Source organism: Mytilus edulis, chromosome 12 (genome assembly GCF_963676685.1).
Source record: "Mytilus edulis chromosome 12, xbMytEdul2.2, whole genome shotgun sequence".
In the NCBI taxonomy this organism is placed as follows: Eukaryota; Metazoa; Mollusca; class Bivalvia; order Mytilida; family Mytilidae; genus Mytilus; species Mytilus edulis.
In genome coordinates, this window is record NC_092355.1 from 30,813,392 (window position 1) to 30,840,858 (window position 27,467).

General features: G+C 31.1%; 1 protein-coding gene across 1 annotated transcript in view; it reads right to left on the bottom strand.

Annotated features, from left to right (window-relative positions):
* LOC139498240 (uncharacterized) overlaps window positions 1-27,467 on the bottom strand; it is a 57,106-nt gene that overhangs the window by 24,534 nt on the left and 5,105 nt on the right. The window contains exon 2 of the mRNA XM_071286609.1: window positions 23,351-23,456. Within this exon, the coding sequence (XP_071142710.1) occupies window positions 23,351-23,456 (106 nt within the window). The remainder of the gene's footprint in view (window positions 1-23,350; window positions 23,457-27,467) is intronic.

Sequence of the window (27,467 nt, forward strand, 5' to 3'; positions counted from 1 at the left end):
AAATGAAAACTCAAACAGACTGTTTAAATAATAGGATCGGTCCTTAATATGCAAGATGCAAATATAATTACAATGTAGAACATAAAGTTGTTTAATGACTCTATCGTGGGTATTGGGACAGAGGATGTTTTCTCTATTTCTAAAAAAACGAAATTAAGGCTAAATCTAAATCTAAGAGCTTGCTATAAACTAATAATAAATTAAAAATGCGTATGTTTGTCGATTTTTTTTAACTCAATATGTGACAATATGATGGCTTAAAATGTATATATAAATATATATTATATATATTTATATTTATATTTAGGATTATATATTCTCAAAAATGTTTATTAAATTAAATAAAATTCAGGGGAATATCTATTAAGAAAAACATGACCTTGTAAAATGTTGTTCAATTGACCTCTAGGTTATATATATATATATATGTAACATGTTTACATTCAGACCAAGTAGTGACATGTAGCAATTAGTTAAAACAATGGACATACGTGCATTCTTTGACCATCAATCTCCAGGTTGGTCAAAGCATGTCAAAACATGTCAATTAGAGACAACTTAATAGATATTCATCCCTGTATCTTTTGATTTAAGACTATAATGGTCAAATTAATAGAATCCTTGACACTGTTTATTTTCTGTATATATACTTGTGTATTTTACTGTATATAGGGAGACCGTCCGTTATGGACACTGGTCCAGACGGGCTTGAATAAACGACAATTCCAAATAACCATGTGTTGTGTTACATGTGGTTATTTTTGGTTAACCGTGACCAAAGGATATTAAGGTAAAGTGACTTTTTATTTGATACTCTTTACTTAAATCTCAAAATGGCTAGACAAGAATTTAATGCAGGGTTTGTTTTTCTAAATTTAAAAACACAAGTTCAAAGTCTCACTCAAAAGGTATTTAAAAACGGCATTAATTCGATTAAAAGCTTTGATGGTTCAAAATCAGACACATTAGGAATAGGTGTATCAGATGTGAGCACAATTGTTCATGATCCAGATGCTGATTAACTCATTAAAAAAAAGGTTTTATTGAATAATGTTTTTTTTAAAGCGAAAATGTAGATATTTTTTTTTTTTTATGAATCAATGGTGAAGGTTTAATTTTTTAATTGATATTTTTGTATGTAATCATTATCATAAGGGTGAAGGTACTTATAATAGGTATTTGATTGTTTTAGTCAATATAAAAGACTGGCAACTTTGTTAGGTATTTAATAGTATAAGTCAATACATAAGATTTGCGTGTATATTGTAATGATATAATGAGAAGTTTTTATATGCTGTTTTTTTTTAAAGACAGAATAGATATTTAAATAAGAAAAAAACAACACTTGAATATTAATATTTAAGAATTGAATAACAATAGGTAAAAATATTTTAAAGATGTTGGTTATATTTTAAAGTATTTAACTGCAGGAATAATGATAATATTAAAACATTTAATATACCTTGATTTTGAATATAATAATTTAATTTTTAATTCATATTTTGAGCTGTTTACTGAAGAGACACTCTGTAATTCTAGAATATACGCGCCTATATACATTGGTATAAGAAAGTTTCATAAGAACACTTTTGGCGACGAATTTAAGGGTATTTCTGCGATGTTATAATCATATGGTTGTTAAAATATGGTTGCGCAGTTGGGTAAGTGCGTAAGCACATTTGTTTAGAGAAACAAAATATTCTATGGTATTTAGAATCCAAACCTTGATTTTCGCACAGTTATTGTGGTATTTTTAAAGAATTGCGGAACTATCTTCGGAAAATAGCACTTAAATGATAAAAATTGATATTATTGTTTAAGTCCACTCTTAGGGAAATGTAGGGTTTTATAAGTTTTAAAAGTATTGACAGTATTTAGCGATAGATGAAATATAAGATTAATTATAGAGTATATAAATCTATACTAAGGGTTGAAAATGGAAATGTTTTCATAATAAAACAATTTAGGACTTAAAATATGGAAATAAGTATCATATGATTAATCGTTATAAACAATTATAACGCGATACATCTTCCGCAAATATTTTAATGTGACCCTGATTGAATTTAAAGAAAATTAGCAACCCAAGAAAAAATGAGACAAAGAGAAGCATAAGGTCATCTATAACTTCCGGTTTAAGTGATATGACAAATAATAATAGTTCTGATAGATATAATTTAGAAAATAGCCAAGACATGCCTGTTGATGAAATCATAATACCAAAGAAAAATAAGCGAAATGTTAAAAAGTTTGAAAAGAAAGACGAATTAATTTTAAGTTTTCTCTCAAACATTTCTTGTTATCTTAATAAAATGAACGACTAACATGTCGTAAAAGTAGGCTTCGTGATGATTGTTTTTAAATGAATATATGTGTATATAAAATAATTTTGTTTTGATTAATCATTCTAATTCTCGCTTCAGATTGATTGCTGAAAAATTGTTGATTGTTTAGAAATCCTATAAATATCAATAATCTCTGAATCACAGCTTTGTTTATGAAAAAGGAAGGAAAGTGTTGGTTGAATGTCAAACCTTATTTAAAAAAAGAAAAAAAAAATTCAGTCCTAACTATAGAAAAGTTTATCTTATTAGTTTATTGTTTTTGTATTTGAGTTTATTTTTATTTTTTGTTCTTATTTAAAATAAATAACATATCGATAATTTATTTTTTCAAATTAAAGCAGTTAGAACTTGAGGACGACTTTGAACTATCAAATTTAGTAAATGCATTAATTCATTTCGTTGCTATATTTATAGGTATTTTGTTATTGATCTATTCTTAAGTTTAATAATAGGTGTTTAGCCAAGAGAATTTAGTAAAAGAGAGGTTCAAATAGTCACACGATACCTTGGTGGCGATCAAATGGTGTCAACTAATGTTGAGGGCGATGGTACTGCCTCCAGAGATGTTAAAATAGCTTCTGCACCATTACAAGAACCAGCCACTAAGAACCATTATCCAGTATTTGATATTGGCTTTGATTATTGGACACAACGCAGACGATTAGATGTACATAAAACTATACGATCACATAACTTATATTGGTAGAGGGAATTGTTCTACAGCATCACAGGTAGATTTGCCTGTAATGTTTCAGCCGGTGATAACTGAGCAACCTAGTCAGGGACTCTGAATTAACAGAGTAGGTAAGCTAGGTCAGTTAGGAGTAAATCAACGACAGATGGTGGATCATATGCAGGTTGGATTTTCGCCGATGGATGGTGGATCACATGCAGGTTGGATTTTCGCCGATGGATGGTGGATCATATGCAGGTTGGAATTTCGCCGATGGATGGTGGATCACATGCAGGTTGGATTTTCGCCGATGGATGGTGGATCACATGCAAGTTGGATCTTCGACGATGAATGGTGGATCACATGCAAGTTGGATTTTCGCCGATGGATGGTGGATCACATGCAGGTTGGAATTTCGCCGATGGATGGTGGATCACATGCAGGTTGGATTTTCGCCGATGGATGGTGGATCACATGCAGGTTGGATTTTCGCCGATGGATGGTGGATCACATGCAGGTTGGATTTTCGCCGATGGATGGTGGATCACATGCAGGTCGGAGTAATTGCAGTACTTCTTAATGATGGGAATTGGCGTTGCAGATAAACAAAGGGATTGTTGGAGTTGACAACGACGATCAGAGGAGCAGTTCACTGGAGTCGGGGTTATGAAGACGGTCCGCAGTTAATGGTTGCGCCTTTTTCTGGAAATAAGAAGTTCCGATATTTGATGTTACGAACTTAGTTATTCACACAAGAATTGTATGAACTATACATTGCTGAACATTTAGATGTTGTTGAACTTTTGAAATGATTTTGTTTATGAATACTTTTTGTTGTTTTTAGGGAAATTGCGAGCATTCATATTGTCACCGATTTTAACTAAAATATAAAATTATATTTCTTAAGAAAGGGAGGAATGTGACAATATGATGGCTTAAAATGTATATATAAATATATATTATATATATTTATATTTATATTTAGGATTATATATTCTCAAAAATGTTTATTAAATTAAATAAAATTCAGGGGAATATCTATTAAGAAAAACATGACCTTGTAAAATGTTGTTCAATTGACCTCTAGGTTATATATATATATATATGTAACATGTTTACATTCAGACCAAGTAGTGACATGTAGCAATTAGTTAAAACAATGGACATACGTGCATTCTTTGACCATCAATCTCCAGGTTGGTCAAAGCATGTCAAAACATGTCAATTAGAGACAACTTAATAGATATTCATCCCTGTATCTTTTGATTTAAGACTATAATGGTCAAATTAATAGAATCCTTGACACTGTTTATTTTCTGTATATATACTTGTGTATTTTACTGTATATAGGGAGACCGTCCGTTATGGACACTGGTCCAGACGGGCTTGAATAAACGACAATTCCAAATAACCATGTGTTGTGTTACAAATATACGGTCATTAATCTTAAAAGTTCATGCTTGTGGCAATTTCTTTATTCCAGTCAAATGTGTTCCACGATTCTAACGCTTTTGGGTTTCATTCACAGTCCAAATTTCTTGACACAAAGTCGTTGCATAAATAAAATAAATCCAAAGTGTTTTACTCACAAACATTTGTGTCATTTGTGGCATACCGCGATTTGCGTTCTTGGATACGGGTCAGCGTATTACTCGTAACCCGAATTTTTCTCGCCCTTCTCGTAATCAATCTTTATTCTCGGTAAATAATGTTGTCATCATAGATTAGCAGAATATATCGACTTAATCATTCAGTAAGACTATGCTAAGAAATAAGAAAACCGAAATTTGAAACAGGAAGTTTTACATGAAACGAAATTATCGATGGTTACCGGTAACGGAAATGAACAAAATCTGGAAATCGTATTTTTTTCAAAAATAAAAAAAATCGGGGCGGGAAGATTTCAGAGGGGCGGGCGGGGATGAAAATCTATCAATTAATTTTAATTGGCCTAACTGATATCTTTACTTTTTGTCAATATATAATCCAGCATGTTGCCTTTATCATGTTTATATAAATAGATTAATCTGTGAAAAACACTATCATCCACAGAAGGTATATTTACCATACAACTTTGTCATTATATTGTATTGGCATCACATTTCAAACAACACATGGTATTGATTTAATTAAAACTTCTTTCTATTGACATCACTTTTACAGAAAAATTACAATTCTGCAAAAATTCAGGAATGCTGTAATTGAATAGATCTAGAATCATTTTTGGTTCTTGGCAAATATTCTTAAGCTCACAGTTCCAGAAATGTAGCCATCCTTATGGCTTAGTGGAAAGCATTTTCTATCAATTATATTATATAAAAGCCCAGCTGGCTTAAAAATTGAATCATAAACTCAGCCCAGGCTTCTAAAAAATACTTAGTTATTTATAATAAGAATTAATATTATAAAAGTACAAGCTTATTTTATACTCCATTCAATTTTGACCAAGATTTATAAGTATATATCATATTTCTGTAAAAGACAGAAAATTCAATGATTTTAAACACAAACTAGTTGTTGCGTATGATTGCTGACTTTTATATCTGTTTTCCTTTTATTTATTTGTTTTCAATAATCAGGTCTAAACAAATCATTTGATTTGTTTCACATTAACTCTGGATCTCATGGTGTTAAACTTTTTATTACTGACTTTTAGCCAAGCCTTTTGCTTATTGTTGAAGGCCTTACAGTGTAACCTTTGTAATTGCTTGTATTGTGGTGGTTTGTTTTGTTGTTGATAATCACAACATGTCTCCTTTTATAAATATCTTAAAACCAAAATATTTTAAGGTTTTACATTATAAATTTAAATGTACTGTTACTTTTAGAAACATCTATATATAAATACTAGTGAAACTTCCAAATGATATAACACTGGTCAGAGTCTTTCAAATACATTAATGTCTCCCTTAAGCAGAATGATTATGTGCCAAGTAATAGTTTTGCATTTCAAACTTCCAAATAATATAACAGGTTTTGAAAAAATCTCCATTTAGGAATGATTTATGAGCCAAAAAATGGTTTCCATATAAAACCGCTTAAATTTAAGCTTTTATCCTCTTTGTCGGCTTAATTTTTTGTCACAGATTAAAAGATTTAACTAATCTACAATACATGTTTGTCGACTTATGATTTCTAATGCATTAATTGTTTTTCTCTTTATTCCTGGGATTTCAAATGATATATGTATATCTAATGTACCTATTTCAATAAATATGACAAATATGCTTTTAAATGAATTTGGGGAATAAATTTCATCAGGTCCACTGAGACATACAAATATCAGATTGAAATTTTAGTGAGCAAAATATTTAACAAATGAATCTCAGTTGGTTTTTTTCTTTTTCCAAAAGTAGGTTAAAATGAAATTACAAAAACGTTGTTTAAACAAAAACTTCCTGGCAGTGATACTACAACTATGATTAAATCTCATAAAAGTTGCATCATTTAGTGAAAGAATCTCAAGTTTTAGAAAATTTTCCAAAAAATACAAAATAAATTGCTAAAATTATCAAATAGAATTGTTTTGAGTTACTTAATTCAGAATATTTTAGATCTTTAAAAGATTATATATCTAAAACATCAAAGTTTTTGTCAAACTGAAGTTTTATAACAGGTGTCAAAATAATAGAATGATGTTAAAAGAATGAATCTCTCAAGTTTTAGAAAGTTTTCCAAAAAATTCAAAATAAATTGCTAAAATAATATCAAAAAGAATTATTTGAGTCACTTCAGTATCTTTCAGATCTTGTAAAGATTTCTAAAACATCAAAGTTTTTGTCACGCTGAAGTATTTAAACAGGTGTTGAAATAATATAATAATGTACAAAAAATTGAACCTTAAAGAGTTCTGGTAAATTAATTAAATGACTGTAGTGTTGTAGCAACACATTATTTCCCTAAGATAATATTTGTTTTTCTATAAACATGATAAACACACACATTTTTGTTTTAACAAGATAATTAAAAAGGAGAAATTGGTTTCACATCAATGAGACAAAACATTGCTAAAGCTATCAAGACACAGATGTAAATATCAAAACTGACTAAGCAAAAAAACATAGTAAATATCAGTGCAAATAAGTCATTGCGCTTGCAGTAAACCTTGTATTGCAATACAAAAATGTGGTACCACTGGTTATGAGACAACTCTCCAGAAGAGACCAACCAAATGACACAGAAATAAACATCTATAGGTCATCGTACAGCCTTCCAACAATGAGTAAAACCCAATGATGTCCCATTCCGAAATGACCATGTTCAGCCAACCATGGCATCTAGGTTAATCTAGGAATCTGATGTACTGTAGTTGTCGTTTGTTTATGTAATTTATACATGTTTCTCGATTCTCAGTTTTTTATATAGATTATATAGACCCTTGGTTTTCCCGTTTGAATGGTTTTACACTAGTAATTTTGGGGCCCTTTATAGCTTGTTGTTCGGTGTGAGCCAAGGCTCCGTGTTGAAGGCCGTACATTGACCTATAATGGTTTACTTTTATAAATTGTTATTTGGATGGAGAGTTGTCTCATTGGCACTCACACCACAAGTACTTCCTATATATATCTAAATGAAAAACTTCTTCAATAAAAAATGTCTAAAAATCAACAGCATTTTAAGTTTAATACTTTGAAGTTTTTTTATTCACAGCATTGAAATCAATGTGCAGAAAGCTATTACAGTTTATAATTCACCTCTAGTGGTAGTACGAGGCTTTTCTATCTTGATTGGCAGTGAATTTGATTGGACACAACAGCTGTTTTTAACAATGTTTGAATTTCGTAAACCTGATAAGAACATTCTGATAAAGGTTAAAAATATAGCAAAAATGGAGGGAAAAACATGAATTCAAAATAGATTCAGAAATATATCATATTGAATACCTTTAAAATATAAATTGCTCATAATTACCTCCCTTTGATAAATTATGCAAATTTGGTCTACCTTTGTGAAACATTTTAAAGGAGCAAATTTAGACCTTGCCAGGCCTTGCGGTCATAAAAATTGAAACATGATTATCCTACTCAGACTCAGAATTCAACCAATAAACCAATTAAAATATAGGATTTGGTTTTTGAGCACAAATTCTGTACTCAAGAGTTCCAAGTACAATTTAATGACATATAGACCATATATGCCTTGCATTCAGTCAATCAGGATTGTCATACTTAGGATCAGTATCAACAAATCACAAATACTGGATTTGATTTTTCCAGCACAAACTTTACATCATGCTCATGCACTGTAATACAGTTCCTTTAATAGCATCTTATCAATGATTTATTCATTTATATTTTCTGAAATTTGATTTGAAAAATTATCATCGTTTAAATACTTCTCAAAATCTGTATATTCAGTCTTCAATTATGGTTCGATCAGTAAATATCATTTGTTTTCATAAATAAGGTTAATTAAACAATCATATTTCATCCAAATACATTATAATTCCATAAATATTACCAGTATCATCTTAACACCAGTCCCAATCTAGTTATTCATTTATGAGAAAGATTATGCACTGTTAAAGATCAAAGCCTATAAGACATATGTTCACTATTGATCTTCTAACCTTGAAGGGAATTGTTATTATGCTAATGAATACAGCATAATGTGAATAAAATGGAAATCTGATTTACACTTTGTCTAAAAATAGCACTAGAAAGTGGTCATTTATTCTACTGACATTTCCTGTTCATTTATTCTACTGACTATTTCTGTAAAAGACCATCAAATTAACCAATGTCAATGACTGTTTGAGATATGTTTCTGTGTTGTTAAGGTGGTACCTAACACTTTAACTAAAATTAATTTGGCTTGTTTAATTTTCATGAAATTTTGTCAAAGTATTTACTTTGACCCTTTTACAAAAATATAAAAATTTCAAAAATTTTAAACCAACCGTTTTATCAGAAAAAATACACTGGTTATATAGCAGTTTGACAAACGCCAATTTTGACCATTGAGAAGCTAAATATTCCCTTTACAACACAACATAATTAAAACATTAAGCTGACTTTACAGAGTTATCTCCCTGTAGTGTTAGGTACCACCTTAAACAGTTACAGTTTTATTGCATTATACTGAGCAAGTTTCAAATGTTAGATCCAATTCACTTTTCCTGAACAGCAATAAAAACAAATGGCTTTTAATTTGAATTTATTTTCAATGGTATTTTTAGATAAAATGTAAGATAAAGGTCAAATCTTTATCTGATTTGAAATGGAAATGAAGTAAAAATGTTTTTGATTTCATCTCAATTTTATTCATATCTTAAGGGTTTGAACATCTTGAGGAAAGTAGGGCATGTATATATGAGAGTATTCTTTTTTCAATTATTTCCTTTTTCCTTTCATGCAGAAGAAGATGACAAGCAATTTTGTAACAATTCATTATCAAAAGGAGTGCCTATACAAAATGCTCAGGTAGACAGGTTAAGGGCAGATCCAGACATTTTTTAAAAGGGGTTCCCAACCTAGGATATAAAGGGGGGTTCCAACTACATGTATATGTCCCCATTCAAATGGATAGATCATCAATAAAAGGAGGGGTTCCAACCCTGGAATCCCCCACTGGATCCGTCACTGAAAAGGTTGATAAGCACAAAATTACAAGCCATACAAATTGTCAATAGAAAACTACTAACTGTCAAGTTGTGGCAGTTAGGATTATTATGTTATTATTATTTCCCTTGTTTAAAACTATAAATTTCATATTTCTTAATTTGATGATTTACATGAAGCTTATTAAGGATATATTTGTTGAATTACATAGCTTTTGCTATTTTAATTCATTGGTTAAAGATATTTATTTATATTGCAAAGTTTAATATTTGCATCGTTACAAATTCTTTGGTTGTCCTTATGTGAGAAATTTATATATTTTATATAACTATAGTTTTAGATTCTTATTCTGAATCCTCTGAGGACTGACATTCAGCCCAACCAAGGAAAGCCAGGCTTTCCAACCAAGTATCCATTAGGTTAGTGCATTTGCTACATGCCTCCTTAGTATGGTAGTATGGTAATATAATTTGAAGTGATATTTGAATGCTCCATTTATACACTTTTGGATTTACATAATAAAAGTTTTACTTTGTTTATAACTAAATTATATACATGTATTGTTTCCAGTTTTTGGTTTTCATTTACTTAGATATATTATAGAGCATCACTTTTGGCATCAGTCGTTTTCCGCACACATCAGTTTACAAACTAGAATAAGCTGTGGTCCGCATCCGCGACTCTTAGGCAGAATTGTTCCTGCTACAAAGTCATAAAAATAGGAAATTTCTTGTAAGTTGTGTTGTTTACAAGCTAGGCAATGATTGCTTCCATAAATTTTGTCAATAACAGGAAGTGGTTGACTCAATGTCACAGCAGCCCAACCTGAGGATAAAAAGGGACGGGGTTTCCAACTATATGTCCCCATTCAAATGCATAGGTTGTCCATATTAAAGGGAGGTCCAACCCCCTGAACCCCCCTCTGGATCCGCCACTGCATGTTGAGGAATAAAAAGGTTGATAAGCACAAAATATCATACAAATTGTCAATAGAAAACTACTAACTGTCAATTCATAATAATAGGAAATTTCTGGTGATGGATTGTTTACAAGCTAAGTTGATTGCTTCCATAAAATTTTGTCAATAACAGGAAGTAGTTGACTCAATGTCACTGAAGCCTAGTCAACTGCAAGTAACCATCACATTGATTTTATGGAAAACAGTTTGGCCTTGGATAAAAATGCATTCCTTAGAACAAATCCATTAACACTATTTACTATTAAAAGAATAGCAAATATTAAAATATATAAGGCAACATAATTTTCATTTAAAAATTTCCAGATGAATATAAGTAAATTGCTATTTCAAGATTAATATAAGTAAAAAAATTAATTAAGTGCTGTATGTTTCGTTTCAATTATATACTCGATCAAGTTAGCAGTAAACAAATTTGAGACAGCCATGTCTGAATTAATTTCATTCAGTTCAACAGTTCTGTGCCATGAGCAAGAATCTATAATACTGATTGATTAATTGTTAACTTCAAGGTCCAATGACCAATATTTCAGGCATATTCAGGATGATTTAATCACAGAATTAGCCAAGTGTTTATTGTATGAGAATTTATTAAACTTTTATAATTGACAGGATTTAAGGCATATTCAGGATGAATGAGTCACAAAATTAGCCAACAGTCTAATGTACGAAAATTTATTAAACTTTTATAATCTACAGGATTTAAGGTCCAGTGGCAAACATTTCAGGTATATTCTAGATGTTTAAATAACAAAATGCAATCAAGTGTTTTGTTGTATACAAATTTATTAAACTTAATATTTTGACAGGATATGAATGGATCAGAAATAATTGAATGAACCATTAACGCACTTTGTATTCAATATATTGTTCTGAACAATTGATATTTGGCGTAGTTAATATGAAGTGCCGCGTACAGAAGCCCATTATCGGTATTCCAGTCAATACAAATTACTTATAAAATCAAGTAAACACAACATAATGAAAACTTAGCATGTAAATAAGGATTTGAGTATGAAATTTTGAGATTTGACGTTATTATGAAGTGTCACAGGCACTACAGTAGGCCATTATTGGTATTCAAGTCAATAAGAATTTGAGTATGCAATTTAATGTAACCTTAAACTTTAGTAAACATTAAATATTGAAAATAGTATCAGGTTGAATAATTGTCTAAAAATAATCAATTTCACATCATTATTAATCATTTTAATTACAAGACAGAATTGTTTTTGGAAGATATTTCCGAAAAAAAAGTGACAACAAAATAATATGATAATTGAACAATTGAAAAAACTACAAGTAATTTTCTTTATTGTAAATAAAAACCTAATTCATAACAATTATGAAATTGATTTTTACTCTGATATTAAATGGGAGGTTGATTACTTCAGTATAATGTTGTTGATAAAAGGAAACTATATACTCATCAGTGTTTAGTAACTGTTAGGCCAATCAAAATTAATTGATAGATTTTCATCCCCGCCCGACCCTCTGAAATGGTCCCGCCTCGATTTTTTTTATTTTGCAAAATTTACGATTTCCGGATTTTGTTCATTTCCGTTAACGGTAACCGTCAATAATTTCGTTTCATTCGAACTTCCTGTTTCAAATTTCGGATTTTATATTTCTTGTTTCGAATACTTTAAAACGATAATGTTGACAAATTCTGCTGCTCAATGATGACAATCTCATCTACAGAGAATAGAAATAGATTACCAGAAGGGCATGAAATATTCGGGTTACGAGTATTAAATACGCTGTGTCCAAGAACGCTAATCGCGGTATGTCACAATTGGATATTTCTTTCATCAGAAAATTGTGGATTTATTTAATAATACATTGACTTTCTTGAATAACTTGAGAATCTTAAAAGCGCCAACTTAACTATTCCCAAGACTTGTTTGGGTTTTCATTTCATTCATAATACTTGTGTTGCATACCATTGAGGACTACAAACCATCGCTTAGAGAGCAAAACAAATTTGGAGTTGGCAGTCAAACTGAATAGAGAAATTCTCCATGGTTTTACTATTTACTGAAAATAGGTTTCTAAAGGAGCAATTGCATGTAGAACAGTCGCTGCAAATCAGAGATGTTTATTCAAGAATTATGAAAAAACAAGAATGTGTCCTCAGTACACGAATGCCCCACTCGCACTATCATTTTCTATGTTCAGTGGACCGTGAAATTGGGGTAAAATCTCTAATTTGGCATTAAAATTAGAAAGATCATATCATAGGGAACATGTGTACCAAGTTTGAAGTCGATTGGACTTCAACTTCATCAAAAACTACCTCGACCAAAAACTTTAACCTGAAGCGGGACAGACAGACGGACGAACGAACGAACGGACGAACGAACGAACGGACGCACAGACCAGAAAACATAATGCCCCTCTACTATCGTAGGTGGGGCATAAATATGTACGATTCTTTATACATGTTTACACATTTACATGGTATAAGCTACTTTTTGTAATTATAACACTTGCATATACATGAAGTTCACGCCACAAGAAAGTTTCAATTTAAATAAAATTTAAAAAATAAAATCCTCCCACCCGCCCCATTTTTTTCAAAACCTTGGATGAAAATCTACCAATTAATTTTAGTTGGCCTTATTGAAGCTAAGCCAAATAACTGTAAGTAAGATAAATGGATTTTATGGAAAAACAATACGACCTTGGAAGCAAATCCGTTTCTAAACAATAACATTAACACAAATCATGATGGCTAAATATAGATACACCAAAGTTATGGGAATTTGTTTTTAAAATTCCCATTTAAAAACAAAAATCCAATTGAAAATAAAGGCTAGCTAATACTTTACTAAACACTTATTTGACATATATAACAAGGAAAGGTAACACCAGGGCACCGAAAACTTGATTTTGTTCAGCTAAGTGGTGGAGTTATCTAGCACACGAGCATTGTGCAAGTTGATTAGGTGCCACAAAATCTCAATAGCACGAGTTTTATTCCGACCATGGAAGAACAAAATTTCCATCTGCAAATTTATAGATCTAACATTGCCATGGTAAATAACCTTAAACCAGATACAGGACATGATAACTGACAAACAGAAACGCTAACAGACAGAGACAGTAGATACCATAAGGCCCCCTTAAATGCTGACGGAGCATAGAAAATAATTAAAATCTATTTAATTTCTTTTAAACTTATGTTAGTGACAATTTCACATATCAAAATTCCAGTCAAAGAATATATATACACATGTATATTTCGGGGCCAGCTGGAGCCAGCCTGCATGTTTTAGTTTATCTCCCTGCCTGGAAGACCCATTGTTGGACTTTGCCTGTTTTTTGCTCTTTGATAGGTAGAGTTGTTTTCTCTTTGACAAATTTCATGTTTTCATTGTCTATTCTATATAACAGGTTCTAATGAATTCTAAATCATACAATTGGCCATAAGTGTTAATTGCATGGGAATTGATTATAAAATATTTTATCTAAATGAACAGGATGTTCAAATGTAAATTGCACGGAAATAATGACTGAACCGTTAATGCACATTGCATTAAATAAATTCTTATCTACAATTGATATTTGCTGTACTTGTAAATACCACCTACAGTAGGGCATTATTCACTTCAAACAAACAAAACAATTTAAAACCATGTGAATTCAACATATGGGAATTGAGCAAATAAAACTAATCAATTGTAATATTTACATGATGGTTGGTATTTCAAAGAAGATACAAATAAAAGCTTGGTAATAAAATAACAAAGAATTCAATTTTCATCATACTTTACTTAACAACATAATTGATTGAATAATGCACATGAAAGTAAATGGGGAGCATGCCCATGGGACACAATTGATGATGCACCCATTTATGTATAAACCTTATAAAGGGATCTGAACATAACTAGAGAATTGTAAAAGTGATGCCACCCAAATTTCAAACTTGATCTGTGTTTTATGGTTATATTGATTGAGTGATTGTTGGTTGCTTTACGCCGCATTAGCACAAAAAGGCTTATATTATGGTTATAAGCATTCTGTATAAGTTTCATAACATGTGGTTGAGGCAAACTTGAGTTAGAGAAAGGAAACTCAATTTTGGACAAACATACTGATGGACAAAAAGTATAACACTCAATACCCCCTCAATTGTGGCAGGGGTATTAAAAAAATAATTTACTTGCTGTTAAGTATTTCAAAGTAGATAGAAATTAAATCAAAAGGTAAGAATAGCAAGAATTAAATTTCTAAAATTCTTTTTTGCATCGTGCTTTATGTTAGTTATCAGCATAAAAGATTGCATATATAACTTCTACAAAAAAAATGTTATTACAAAAACATTTGTTATGTAACCTTTTTCTGACTTCAAAAAGCAATTAAGATTTAAGTATTTCAAAGTAGGAAGAAATAAAAGCTAGGTAATAAAATAACCAGAATAAAAAGTTCTTAAATTCAAAAAAACAACACAATAAATTGCATAACTTTGTCCAAAAATAATTTTTATTACACATCTACATGTCTAGCATTTGTTGTGAAAATATCTCAAACTTCAAAAGCATTATTCTTATGTAACAATGTTTGTAACCTGCATTTTGATTGGATGATGCAAAAAATTTCAGGCATCATTTCAACCATTGATGATCTGAAATTGTTTGGGATCATGAAAAGAATGTTTTTAACCATATGATATGCAATAAATTACCTGATTCACAGCAGGCTTAAAATGATACAAAATAAATTTAACAAACTGAGACAGCCTGCTCATTGAATCTCTATCATCTTTATTACTTTGAAGACAAGTATTATTGTCACAATGTACTAAACAGAAAGTGCAGACCTTGACATTTTGTTGAACAAACGTTTGTTGATAATATCTTTGTTCAACATCCTCTTAGAGATGTGGCAGTTAGACAATAGGACATCAACATGAAAAACAACAAATATTGAAACCTTTACAAAGAATAGTTTGTTTTTGTAGAGTACATTGCAGAAGAACTTTTATTTAATGGGGGAAGGGGGGATGTAAATTTGACCTCCATTTTGTGGAAAAAATTAGTTGATTATATAGGGAATCATTGAAGCATTACTGGAGAGGGCCCTCTTTTAGGCAATACCAAGTTCATGGTTGCTTTCCATCCTTGACCCCTTCACAATAATAACACTGAGTCTAGACCAATAATTCATAACCTCCTGAATTATAGTTGACCTTTAAGAGGATTTCATACATCTGGTGTTGTCACACAATATATTTTTGAAAGATAGCATATCTAAACATAGATATGACCCTATATTGAGGGAGGTTAGGAGGGGTCCTGATCCCGAAATCCCGGGCTTAAAAACACGAAATCCTAAAGTCCCGAAATTCGAAAAAAAATAATCTCGGATCCCGAAAAGATCAATCCCGAAATCCTGAGCTTAAAAACACCCGATCCCGATAAAGGTCCTATCCCCCCTCTATATTGGTGAACTTACATTATTATCACTTAATATTATATAGCTTGACATGTTGGATGACATTTATGTTCTCTTGTAACCTTTAGATGTTACTTTTTAAACTTGTGCAACTAAGTTGTTTATGAAAATTAGAAGATATTGTCTGATTGCAAATGAGACAACTCTCCACCCGACCATAGACCAAATTAAATGACATAGAAGTTATCACTTTATATTATACAGCTTATTTTTTAGCTTAATGTATTGCTGAGTTGCTTATACAAGTAAGAAGATGTGGTATGATTGCCGAAAAGATTTGTAACTTTCCTTCATGTAGAATTAAGTAAATATTGGATATTGTACAGCCTTCAACAAGGCTCAAAACCAACATCGGTACAGTCAGCTTTAATAAAAGGCCTCAAAATGTATAATAATAGACCACTTTTGAGTTCATCCGTCACCCGAAAAAACTCGTCAATTATACGCGCCTTTATGACGTCATTTACCAGATAGAGGGGGTCGCCTGTATCCCTGCACTATTTACATTCATCAAGCATCTTAGTGATCGTCATTGTGCAGGATAAACTAGAAATAATGGTTGTTCTGTAGGTACTTAATTACAATTCTCTAATGACAGCAGTGCTGATTTTCAATTTTGAGAATTCAATTTGACAAATAATTTGTACAATATAGAATTATAGTTTTCCAACCACTCGCTCAACATTGAAATAGAAGTGACGACGCCCCTTAACGCACAAATGACGTTCACTAAAACCAGAATTTTTGACGGAAATGCATCGAACTCGAAAGTTGTCTATTCAAACAGGAAAATTATTGGCCTGACTTTTAAACAAAACAAACATACTACATAATAGATATAGGAAGATGTGGTAAGAGTGCCAATGAGACATTACTCTCCATCCAAGTAACAATTTTTTCTTTATGAATAAGGCCATTAGTTTTCTCGTTTGAATTGTTTTACATTGTCATTTCAGGGCCTTTTATAGCTGACTATGCAGTATGGGCTTTGCTCATTGTTGAAGGCCATATGGTGACCTACAAAAATGTATAGTTGTTTTAAATTTCTGTGTCATTTTGGTCTCTTGTGGAGAGTTGTCTCATTGGCAATCATACCACATCTTCTTTTTTATATAATATGCAGGTATTGGGAAAGAGCCACAAGATATGATTTGTTTCACAAGAACCATTAGGGAGCTACCATTTAATTTTTATGAGGGGGCTAGGATGAAATTTGAAAAAATAGGCAGGACAGGAGTTATGAGTTAAAAAAAGGCAGGATGAGACACTTGCAAAAAGAAAAAGTCAGGACGACAATTTAGGTAAAAAAAAGTCAGGATAAACTAAAAAAAAAAGGCAGGACCGAACAGAGTGAAAAATAAAAAGGCAGGACAGAGATTACAGCTAAAAAAAATGCAGAACAAAATTTTTCCTCCTAGCCCCCCATAAAAATCAAATGGTAGCTCCCTTAGGAAGATAGTACAAAAATATCTCCCTAAGTCAGCAATTTGTTTGTAAATAGCTTTACAGCTAAGTATCAAAAATAAGATAAGTGTATGTCAATAGTTATATATGATAAACTTTCTTTTCATATCTTCAAGACACAAAACATTTCTTTAAAAATAACAAATGTGTCTACAAACTTGGGTCAATTAATCAGAACCAGTGTAGTTTTTAACATAACAAGTTAACATGCACTTTTGAAAACTACCATGCCATCGACCCCATGTACACAAGTCCTTCTAAATACAAGTAATTTATGCAAATGTGACAATACCATTTATCAATGTCTTTTTTTTATTGCAAAGCCTGGTAATAATTTTCTACTGAATGGATATACTCCTTGAACACAGAAAAAGTGCAGAGTATTATAAATCAAGATTAACATATAGACTGAAGTATAAAAAAAAATGCAGCAGGTTAAAATTCCCCTTTTTAAGGATTAGAGGTTCTATAGGGATTCAATTTGAAAAAGGGGGGTCCTGATCTAAAATTTGTTGATTTTTAAGGTATTTAGAGAAAAATCAGGGGAAAAAAGGGGAGGTGCTAGCCTATTTTTGGTTGTGCTACATACTAATGTGATTTATTTTTTTACGTCCAAAGAAAGGAAATCCCTTCAACCTTGACTTACCAGAGTGTGCAATGTGCAGTGCATACAGGGCATAACAAAGGTTTAATCTGGTAAAATTTATAGGATAGGAAATCATAGGAAATCCACATCAATGATTTTGTCATTTTCATTTTTTATTAACAAAACACTTAACTTCACATTTAAATCTGTCGATAAAAATTGAAAATTAAATGTACTGTAAAAACACATTTATAAACTCTTTGTTAAATCTATGTTTTCTGATAAAAGCAAAAATTTGTTTTTAAACTTTTATAGCCTTGATCATGACATTTTAATCTTTTTCTACTTAACCTTTTATCATGGTGTATTTATTTACTTTAAATGTAAACTTAGATGAGTTTAACTTCATGTGCCAAATTAATTCTTTGAAAATTTGTAATCTGGATAGAATAAATATCAGATAACATTAATGGCATAAACAAAGGCTAAAGTACAATTAATTAACAATTATATATTATTTCTATGAAGAAAAAAAACCAAAGGAAATTACTGTTTAAATTCATAGAAAACAGATGGTATGTTTTAGTTTACTGTTTTAAGAATGTAAATTGTTTGTACTCCTAAATTGCATGAACTGAAACTAAATGCCACTAGCTGTGCATTCATCTATTTTCATGGGTAACAATTTTGGTGGATATATAATTTCTTGGTATGCCAAACTTTGTTTACATGCCTATTAAACATTTACAGTGCATTTAACATTAAAATTTGGTTCACCTGTACCCACCAGATGCAGTTCTTGTGTCTAAAAAAGGGGAGACCATCAAACGAAGCATTTTTTGGAGTGGGACGTTTAAAAGTCTTTGTATAAACATGATATAGGTATATATGTAGCTCCATAAAGGGTACGTGTTCGGGCCCACTCCCAAAATCCATTCCCATGAAATCAACAAAAAGTGATATCCCATGAATAATCATAGGCGGATTCAGGGGGGGCCCTGGGGGGCCCAGGCCCCCCCTTTTGTGGGAAAAATTTGGTTGATTATATAGGGAATCATTGAAGCATGACTGGAGCGGGCCCCCTCTTAGGTCAGTCAGCGGGCCCCCCCCTTAGGAAAAGTTCTGGATTCGCCACTGATAATAATTGAGATTTCAGATGAGTTAACATTTGTTTTAACAGACTTTCACATACATCAATCATTTGTCAATACACATGTAAACAGACATATATCATTTCTTTTTAAATTCTCTTTGCCTTTTTCTTGTCTGTAAAATTCTTTGTCTGTTTTGTTTCATCACTTGCATGATACGTAACATCTGTTTTTCTGTAAGACTTGGAGCAATGCTATGTATACAAACTTATACTACAAAGCAATGTTGCATTGTGGGAAATTATATACAGAAAATAGTTTCTTTAAAGCTAAATATAATACAGTATATATATATATATTTACATACATTGTAGATATACGAAGATGTGGTATGAGTGCCAATGCGACAACTAACTTATACTACAAAGCAATGCTTAGTTGTAGGAATGGTATACAGAAATAATTTTTCTTAAAAGCTAAATATAATACGTACAGTATGTATTTACATAGATATAAGAAGATGTGGTATGAGTGGCGCAATGCTATACAAACTTATAAATACTACAAAGCATTATGTTGCTTTTGTTGGAAATTGTATACAGAAAATTATTTCTCTAAAGCTAAATGTAATACAGTATATAGTTATAACATTTACATAGATATAAGAAGATGTGGTATGACTGTATGACTCCGCCTTATGTGTGGCGTGCCAACAACTAACTAATACACTACAGAGCAATGCTGAATTGCAGGAAATTATATACAGAAAATTATTTCTCAAAGTCTAAAGCTAAATATTATTGAGTATAAATTTACATACATTGGATATGTCTATTACAATGATTTTACATCAACATGATGGAAAATTGACAATGATTGATAGATACAAAAAAAAAAACAGATTATTTTACAATACATGCAATAATAAGATCTAGAAATGACAGTGTTTTAATAGCACAACTTGATTATTCCTGTACATTTAAATAAGGTGTTGATCGATTGTTTCTTGCTTAAGGTTCAGTAGGAAATATTTCATACATATTCCGGTTGAGAATAATTTATCACTTAATACAGAAAACATTATTTTACATACTTATACTACCAAACTTTCACAAATTTATTTGTGTATGCATATTCATTAGATGATGGTGTTTGCCTATTTTAGCTTATTTTTAACTTACATCAAGATGCATTATGTAAAAAGATTATATTTTAACAATTAACGAGGGGGGTCAAATGCAATTAGTGATGCTGATGGCTGACGGCTGCTTAATGTCCAGCGGCAAATAATTAACTAATGAGATCCTGGTTTATTACAAAACATACAAATATTACATGACATAAAAAGCAAAATAAATAGTGTTATATGTTCACCCATGGCCCCCACACATAGAAACATATAAAACATACGGTAATAATTATATCCCTGTTTGGAGTCCATTTAAATAACGTTTTACATGTCTAACGATGTTAGAAGAGGAAGTGTTAAATATGTTCCATTGTAACTTAGGTTACAATATGTTCACCCATGCCCCCCACCACATAGAGACATATAAAATATATTAAGTATTCCTGTGGGAGTGTTATGTTGTTCTTCCATGCCACCCTCACATAGAGATATATATAAAATATAATAATTATCCCCATGGGAGTCCATTTATAGCTGTATGTCTAAGGATGTTCCAAGACACAGTGTTTAATATGTTCATGTCACTAAGGTTATGTTGTTCAAACAAGCTCCCCACATTTTGTGAACATGGTGAAAAATAAAATATAATAATTCTCCCTGTGGGCATCCATTTAAAGATGTAAGATTAGGCTTCATGTCATGAAGGTTATGCTTTTCTCACTGATAAAACATGTTTTCCAGCAATGTGGCTGGCTTCCACAGTGTGATCATTTATTGAGACAATTAGCATATCTTGACAGCCTGTGACACCATTTTTCATCAGGCTTATAATTAAATATAAAATCAGTCACAGCTTAAAACATTTGACAGCTACTGTCATGACTGTTTGTGAAATTCCCCAAAAATCACAATTTTTCTACATAATATATAAATCATGTATATATCATGTATATTATTATTATTTAAGTGTTAATGTTACCCTGTAAAAGTTAAAAGAATCTTAACAGGGACTTTCCCATAGTTAAAAGTTTAAGTAGGTCCATAATTTCTTCTATTCCTTTATGTATTATATATACAATATTAGAGCAACATCGCCCCCTTCCCTTTTCCCCTTGTACATGTATAGTAAGTCTGCAAGGCAAGGGATCTCACCTAAGGGGAGATAATTGTAAGTTGGCACTTTAAAAAAGTGTTTGAAACGTGATATATTTCTGTTTACTGGGGAAATCCAGGGTTTTTTTTCCAGCAAAAATTATATATGAACTGTAAAAAAAATATGAATAGCAGTAAAAAAAGAAAAAAAAGTTAATGTAGTTCCTTGTCAGATGTGGTTAAATACATGTAAAGCAATAAACATGTAATGAGTCATAAGGATAGATAGGCATGTCTACACTAAACATGCTAAAAGCTATAATAAACTATACAAATTGTCAACACCAAATGTGGTCTGGCAGTACATTGTAAAATAATCTTTAACAATGGAGAGTCAATTTGTAGCCTTAATTTAGTGCCCTTGGAAATAGCACATAAACCTCCCTTCAGCAATTACTTAGTCAACATGAATTGTACCACTTTTGCTTCAATATTAAACGTCCAAGGATAGGTTTCTGAGAAAAGTAGGTCATTTGAAACAAACATTAACAATCTGTATCTCACGATTGTATAATATACACTCAAGTTAAGTACATGCATGCACAAAAAAAGCCATAAAATACAATCCATATATTGTGCTGGCATAAACACATGATAAATGAAAAAAATGTTTAGACAAAAGTCAGTCAATACGATTCATACAAGTTATATTTTCATACGCTTGAATTATATACAACATGTAATTGTATAATTATTTTGTCAGTTTTAAATTTTTGTATTATGGTTTGAATTCTTATAATACATTTACTACATGTAGGATATAAAAGCTCCCAAAATTTGTTTATTATACAAAAATTGTTTTCCCTACGCAACATGGTGATGATGCTTTTCTGGTTGAAGTTTAATCTTCTAAATCAAAAATTGTGCAAAGAAATGTTAAAACGCATTCTATCATGTTTAATTAGTAACTTAAAGCACACCATTGAAAATTACAACTTCCAAAGATTTAAGTGAGTAGACATTTTTTGAAAATCATGTTGAGAATAGAATTAAAAGACGACTATCAGAAAACAGAAAATAAAATACTTTACCATATCATGTATATAGGAACAATGTATATACGTATATATATATATAAATGGTATAGCCAAATAAAAATCAGTCTGCATTAAATGTCTGAATAACATGAATAATCTGGAATGAACTATAGATACAAAATGTACATAATTATATATGTTAGATATGATTAAAGCTAAAATGTAAATATAGCTATCAAATTCATTCCTAAAAGGGCAAAATATAAAGATGATTAGTTTCAACAGAATAATTCTGTGACTTCATTCAATCATATTTTGTTTAATAGGTTTATTCCTTCCTGGTGACATTAAGCATGTTTAGTAATATTTCAATATGAGTAATGCATCATAAAAACATTATATGATTACATCAATTTACTGTCTGATTCCTTTTAAAGCTTTAGGTATAGATCATTTCATCTGTACAACATGTATTCAGCTTACTGAATAAGTCTGTTAAATAGTCATATAAACCTGAGGCCTAAAAGCAGGAGGATCACAATGCTGAATTGTTTAATAACTATAAAGAGAGAAACTTAGCACACAGGTTGTTGCTGAATGGCCTTGATTTGGTAACAGCTAGCAGAAGGTGTTATTTAATATTTTTGCAATCATTTGAATTCTTTAGTCATGTTTCTATCACGGGTGAATATAATGAATATTCATATAAAGAGTTTGTCAATCTAAAATATTAGCTTTTCAAAAAAGCTTGTCTGGTTTCCAAGAGATCTAATACATGTACATATATATTAAGCCCCCAAAATATCATGTCACCATAAAAAAGCTTCAAGCTTCTTTTTAATCTGTGTGAGATAATCTTAAGTACAAACAATATCAAAATTACCGCCTAATTTACTGTTATTGTAGGATTTCCTTTTTATGTTGTACATGTACTTACTTTACATCAGCACATGTCCATGTCAGACTTGGAAAGCTTCCTCTACTGTGTTCACCACAAGTCACATTCCTTTCATATATTAAGTTATGGTTCGGAAAGGGTTTGTCTAAAATAAAAATAAATCCATAATTGAAGATTTAAAAAAAAATATATAAAACATTTGGTATTACATGGTATAGAAACACAAAATAAATGTACATCATTGTATTCTTAGTGAACATGTTTATATGTATATCTCTTTTTCAATTTCTATATCAGTCATGTCAGTCATGATTATATACATTATATATAAGAACTCCAACTATAGTCTATTTATTGCTTTATTCTTTTAAAACACAAATGCATATGTACACAGACCTTTTTTCGTTAACATAACTTCATGTACTTTAGCTTACAACATTAAATGAAATTAAAACAGCTATCATGATTTTTTGCAGGCAGCTGTTTAAGCAACTACAAAAAATGTACATGTTGATCATGTTGGTTTTGGAACTTTAGATGGTGAAATTTATTTGTAAATTTGCTAAACGGTCAGGCCCCTACATCATTGTACATTGTAACCTGAGTCAGTGGTGTATTTTACAAGCAGTACTCCTTTCAAATGTCTCCTCAGAAGTGAAGCTTTATGTGTACAAATTGTTTTTTTGTTATCTAGATAAAGTTCCCATGGCGACTACAATTATATGTTTTATCACAAAATCTGCAGTGCAAATTAAGTTCTTATAATTGTACCTCCAATTTCTACCATTTTAGCATAAAAGGTTATTTTTACCTTAGATAACAGTCTTTATCTTTCCAGACTAAGTTTTAATGGCATATTTATCAGTAGCTTTATAAATTCAATTTGCATTTAATTAGGAATTGAATGCTTATCTTCTTGTTTAATTTGAATTTAGAGGGATTAATTGACAGATGCATTTTTTTTAAGAATCATGAAAGGGCTCTTTAAAAACTAATCTTAACTTAAATGTGTGTATCATGAAAGTAGCACAAAAACAATCAATCAATCAACATGATCAAACAAAATCAATCAATCAATCAAACAAAATAAATCAATAAATCAATCAAGAGAAATATTTCTTGACCATGTATTTTTTTTTAGGATGAAATTTGAAAAAATAGGCAGGACAGGAGTTTTGAGTTAAAAAAAAAAAGGCAGGATGAGACACTTGCCAAAAAAAAAAGTCAGGACGACAATCTAGGTAAAAAAAGTCAGGATAAACTTTAAAAAAAAAAGGCAGGACCGAACAGAGTGAAAAATAAAAAGGCAGGACAGAGATTACAGCTAAAAAAAAATGCAGGACAACATTTTTCATCCTAGCCCCCCCCCCCCCCCCCCCCATAAAAATCAAATGGTAACTCCCTAATGTGTATTTTATGTGAATACAAAACATTAAGCACATGTTTATTTAAACTCTGATACAAGTACACAATAATATATATCATGTATATCATGATCAAGGATCCGGAAATTTTTTCACCTAATTTCGGTCATTTTCATATAACTTAAAAGTTGGTGCCCCTTTTCAAAAACATTGTCAAAATCTCATTACTGCATGCTTGTGCTCATACTCGTAGCATCAACGAACTTGTTTCACTGTTGCATCGCATTTACTTCATGATTTATCCTACCATTTTCCTAAAATCGATCAAGAGCAATTAAGGGAAGGCAACAGTTTAAAAATAAAATGATTTTAATGACTCAAAATGATAATTTTCTCAGTCATCGCTTACGTTTCTTTCGATTCTGAAGTCGAAATTAAAACCGGATGTACTACGATAATACTAAAACGAACAATTCCGGACTCATTTCCGGGATTAGTTTTGTTGATCAAATTCACAGGAAAACATCCGCTTTTTGATGTTTTACCTTTAATAACGTAAGAATATTAATGAAAATAGTTACACTTGCTTTATTTAGCATGAAGCAATTTTAAATTTACGATTTAGTGTCAAATCTGCGGAAGAGAATTTCAGGCATGCGTATTACATAGTAAACAAAGCACGTGTGTTAATAGTGAAAAAAATCTTTTTTCTACGTAAATTAAATCAAGTTTTAATTAAATTTTAATCATAATTGATAATTGTCTTAGCTGAAAAGTAATTAAATAATGAAGACAGTTGGTATAATTTTAATTTCTTTATAATTTGGAGCTTGTGATTAATAGTCCGGTGTGAATTAAAAACACAGGTAAAGAGATTAGCGATCATTAGCCAATAGCTCCCCGAGGCATTAATATAGTTATTAGGAGGGCCCTCAGGATTATAACACTTTACTGGAGTGGCAGTTTAATTACATAAAATCGATGAGAAAACAAAAACATGTTCAATATGGCGATTTTGAAACTCGATCTCAACGAAATGACCGAAATTATTTCTGTTGAAAAATAAAATTTGACCTAAATCCCAATAAATGATTTAGGACTTTTGAGTTTCCGAATCGGTCATGTCTGGCATATATGACCGTTTCCGGACCCTTGATCATGATTATCTTTTATAAAAATCTTTAAGCATACTATTTTTACTCTTTCTATAAACACAATATAATCATATATTTAATCTAATAGTCTTCAGGGGTATCAATAACACCTAAATAATCGGTCAGTCGCCTTTAAACATTAAGATAGAGAAACCTTTCATTAACAGTCAGACAATGCACCAATAATCCAAGGGAAATTAATTATGGATAAAACCCATTACACAGTTTACCAGCAGGTATCAATAAAGCCAATATCAGAATGCAGTCTTCACGACGAGTGGCAGCCCAGGCAGCCCAGGCTGGTAAAATTGCTCTCGGGCCTGTAAAAATCAGACCTACAGGCCAACAGAATCTAACTAAAAAAATTCAAAAATTGAGCTGCGGGCCTGTAGATTTAGCAGTTCAGCGTGAAGACTGAGAATGGCAGCAAAGCCAAGGAACTTTCACCACAAATTGAACTTTCCATTCTGTTTAAACATGACCGAACTGATAATAAGGTTTTTGAACTGGTCTAGTTATTAACCAAAGATCTAGACCTTGTTCATGTTGTTGAGGTCTGGCAAATTTCCCAAAATGATTAACTTCATTTTTTGTACTACATTGGTTTTCATTGACAAATGATTGATGAATTTGTTGTTTTTAAAACTTTGATCATTAATTTATAATGTATTTAGCTAATCTATTTTATTACAAATCATCTTGAGGCATTTTATAGCTTGCTAAGCTGTCAGGGTTTTGTTCATTTTTAAAGGCAGTATGGCGATCTGTAGTTAACTTGTTTTTGCTATTTAGTCTCTGGTGAAAAATTAATGATGTCTATCATCATGATTTTTATTAGAAATCAAACGACATCTTTTTTCTCATACTCGTATTAAAACTGAAAATAAATAATCAGACCCAAAAGACTTGATAAAGGATGAAATTATTTATCTGCCCCAAAAAAATACATCATGTTAAAATAATCCTGCACATTGAAAGATAAATTTTAGCATAACATTGGTAAAATAACAAGCCTGCCATGCAACAGGTGAAAATGAATATCAATTTGGTCTGAAAAAATCCTCAAGGATCCCGCTCAGGATCCTGCCCAAGAAAATCTGTAGACAGACCTCTGAGGGGGGATAGGACCTTTAATTATCAGGACCAGGTGTTTTTAAGCTCGGGATTGTGGGATTGACCCTTTCAGGATCCAGGAATTCTTTTTTCTGAATTTAAGGATGTCAGAATTTATATTTATATAGTTCGGGACCTCAGGATTTTGTGTTTTTCAGCCCAGGATTTTGGGATCAGGAACCTCCCCCCCCCTCCCTTTCACCTCTAAGCTTATACATCATGTACATCTGTATTTCTTGATGAACAAAAAAGAGAATACAGAATAAGCTTTGATTTATTTTTAGACCTTAACATGTTCATGATGTTTATCACTAATACTAAATGTTTGAGGGATTAAATACTTTAAGGACAGACAATTTTATCAGGAATAAACTTAGTTTGCGACACAAATTTGAAAATGACAATTTAACATAATAAAGACATCCAGAAATGTACAACTGTTCCATTTCATTATCAAATATAATGAACATGTCATGAATCTGACATGGTTACAATAAATTCAACATTTAAAATATTTTTGTGCAG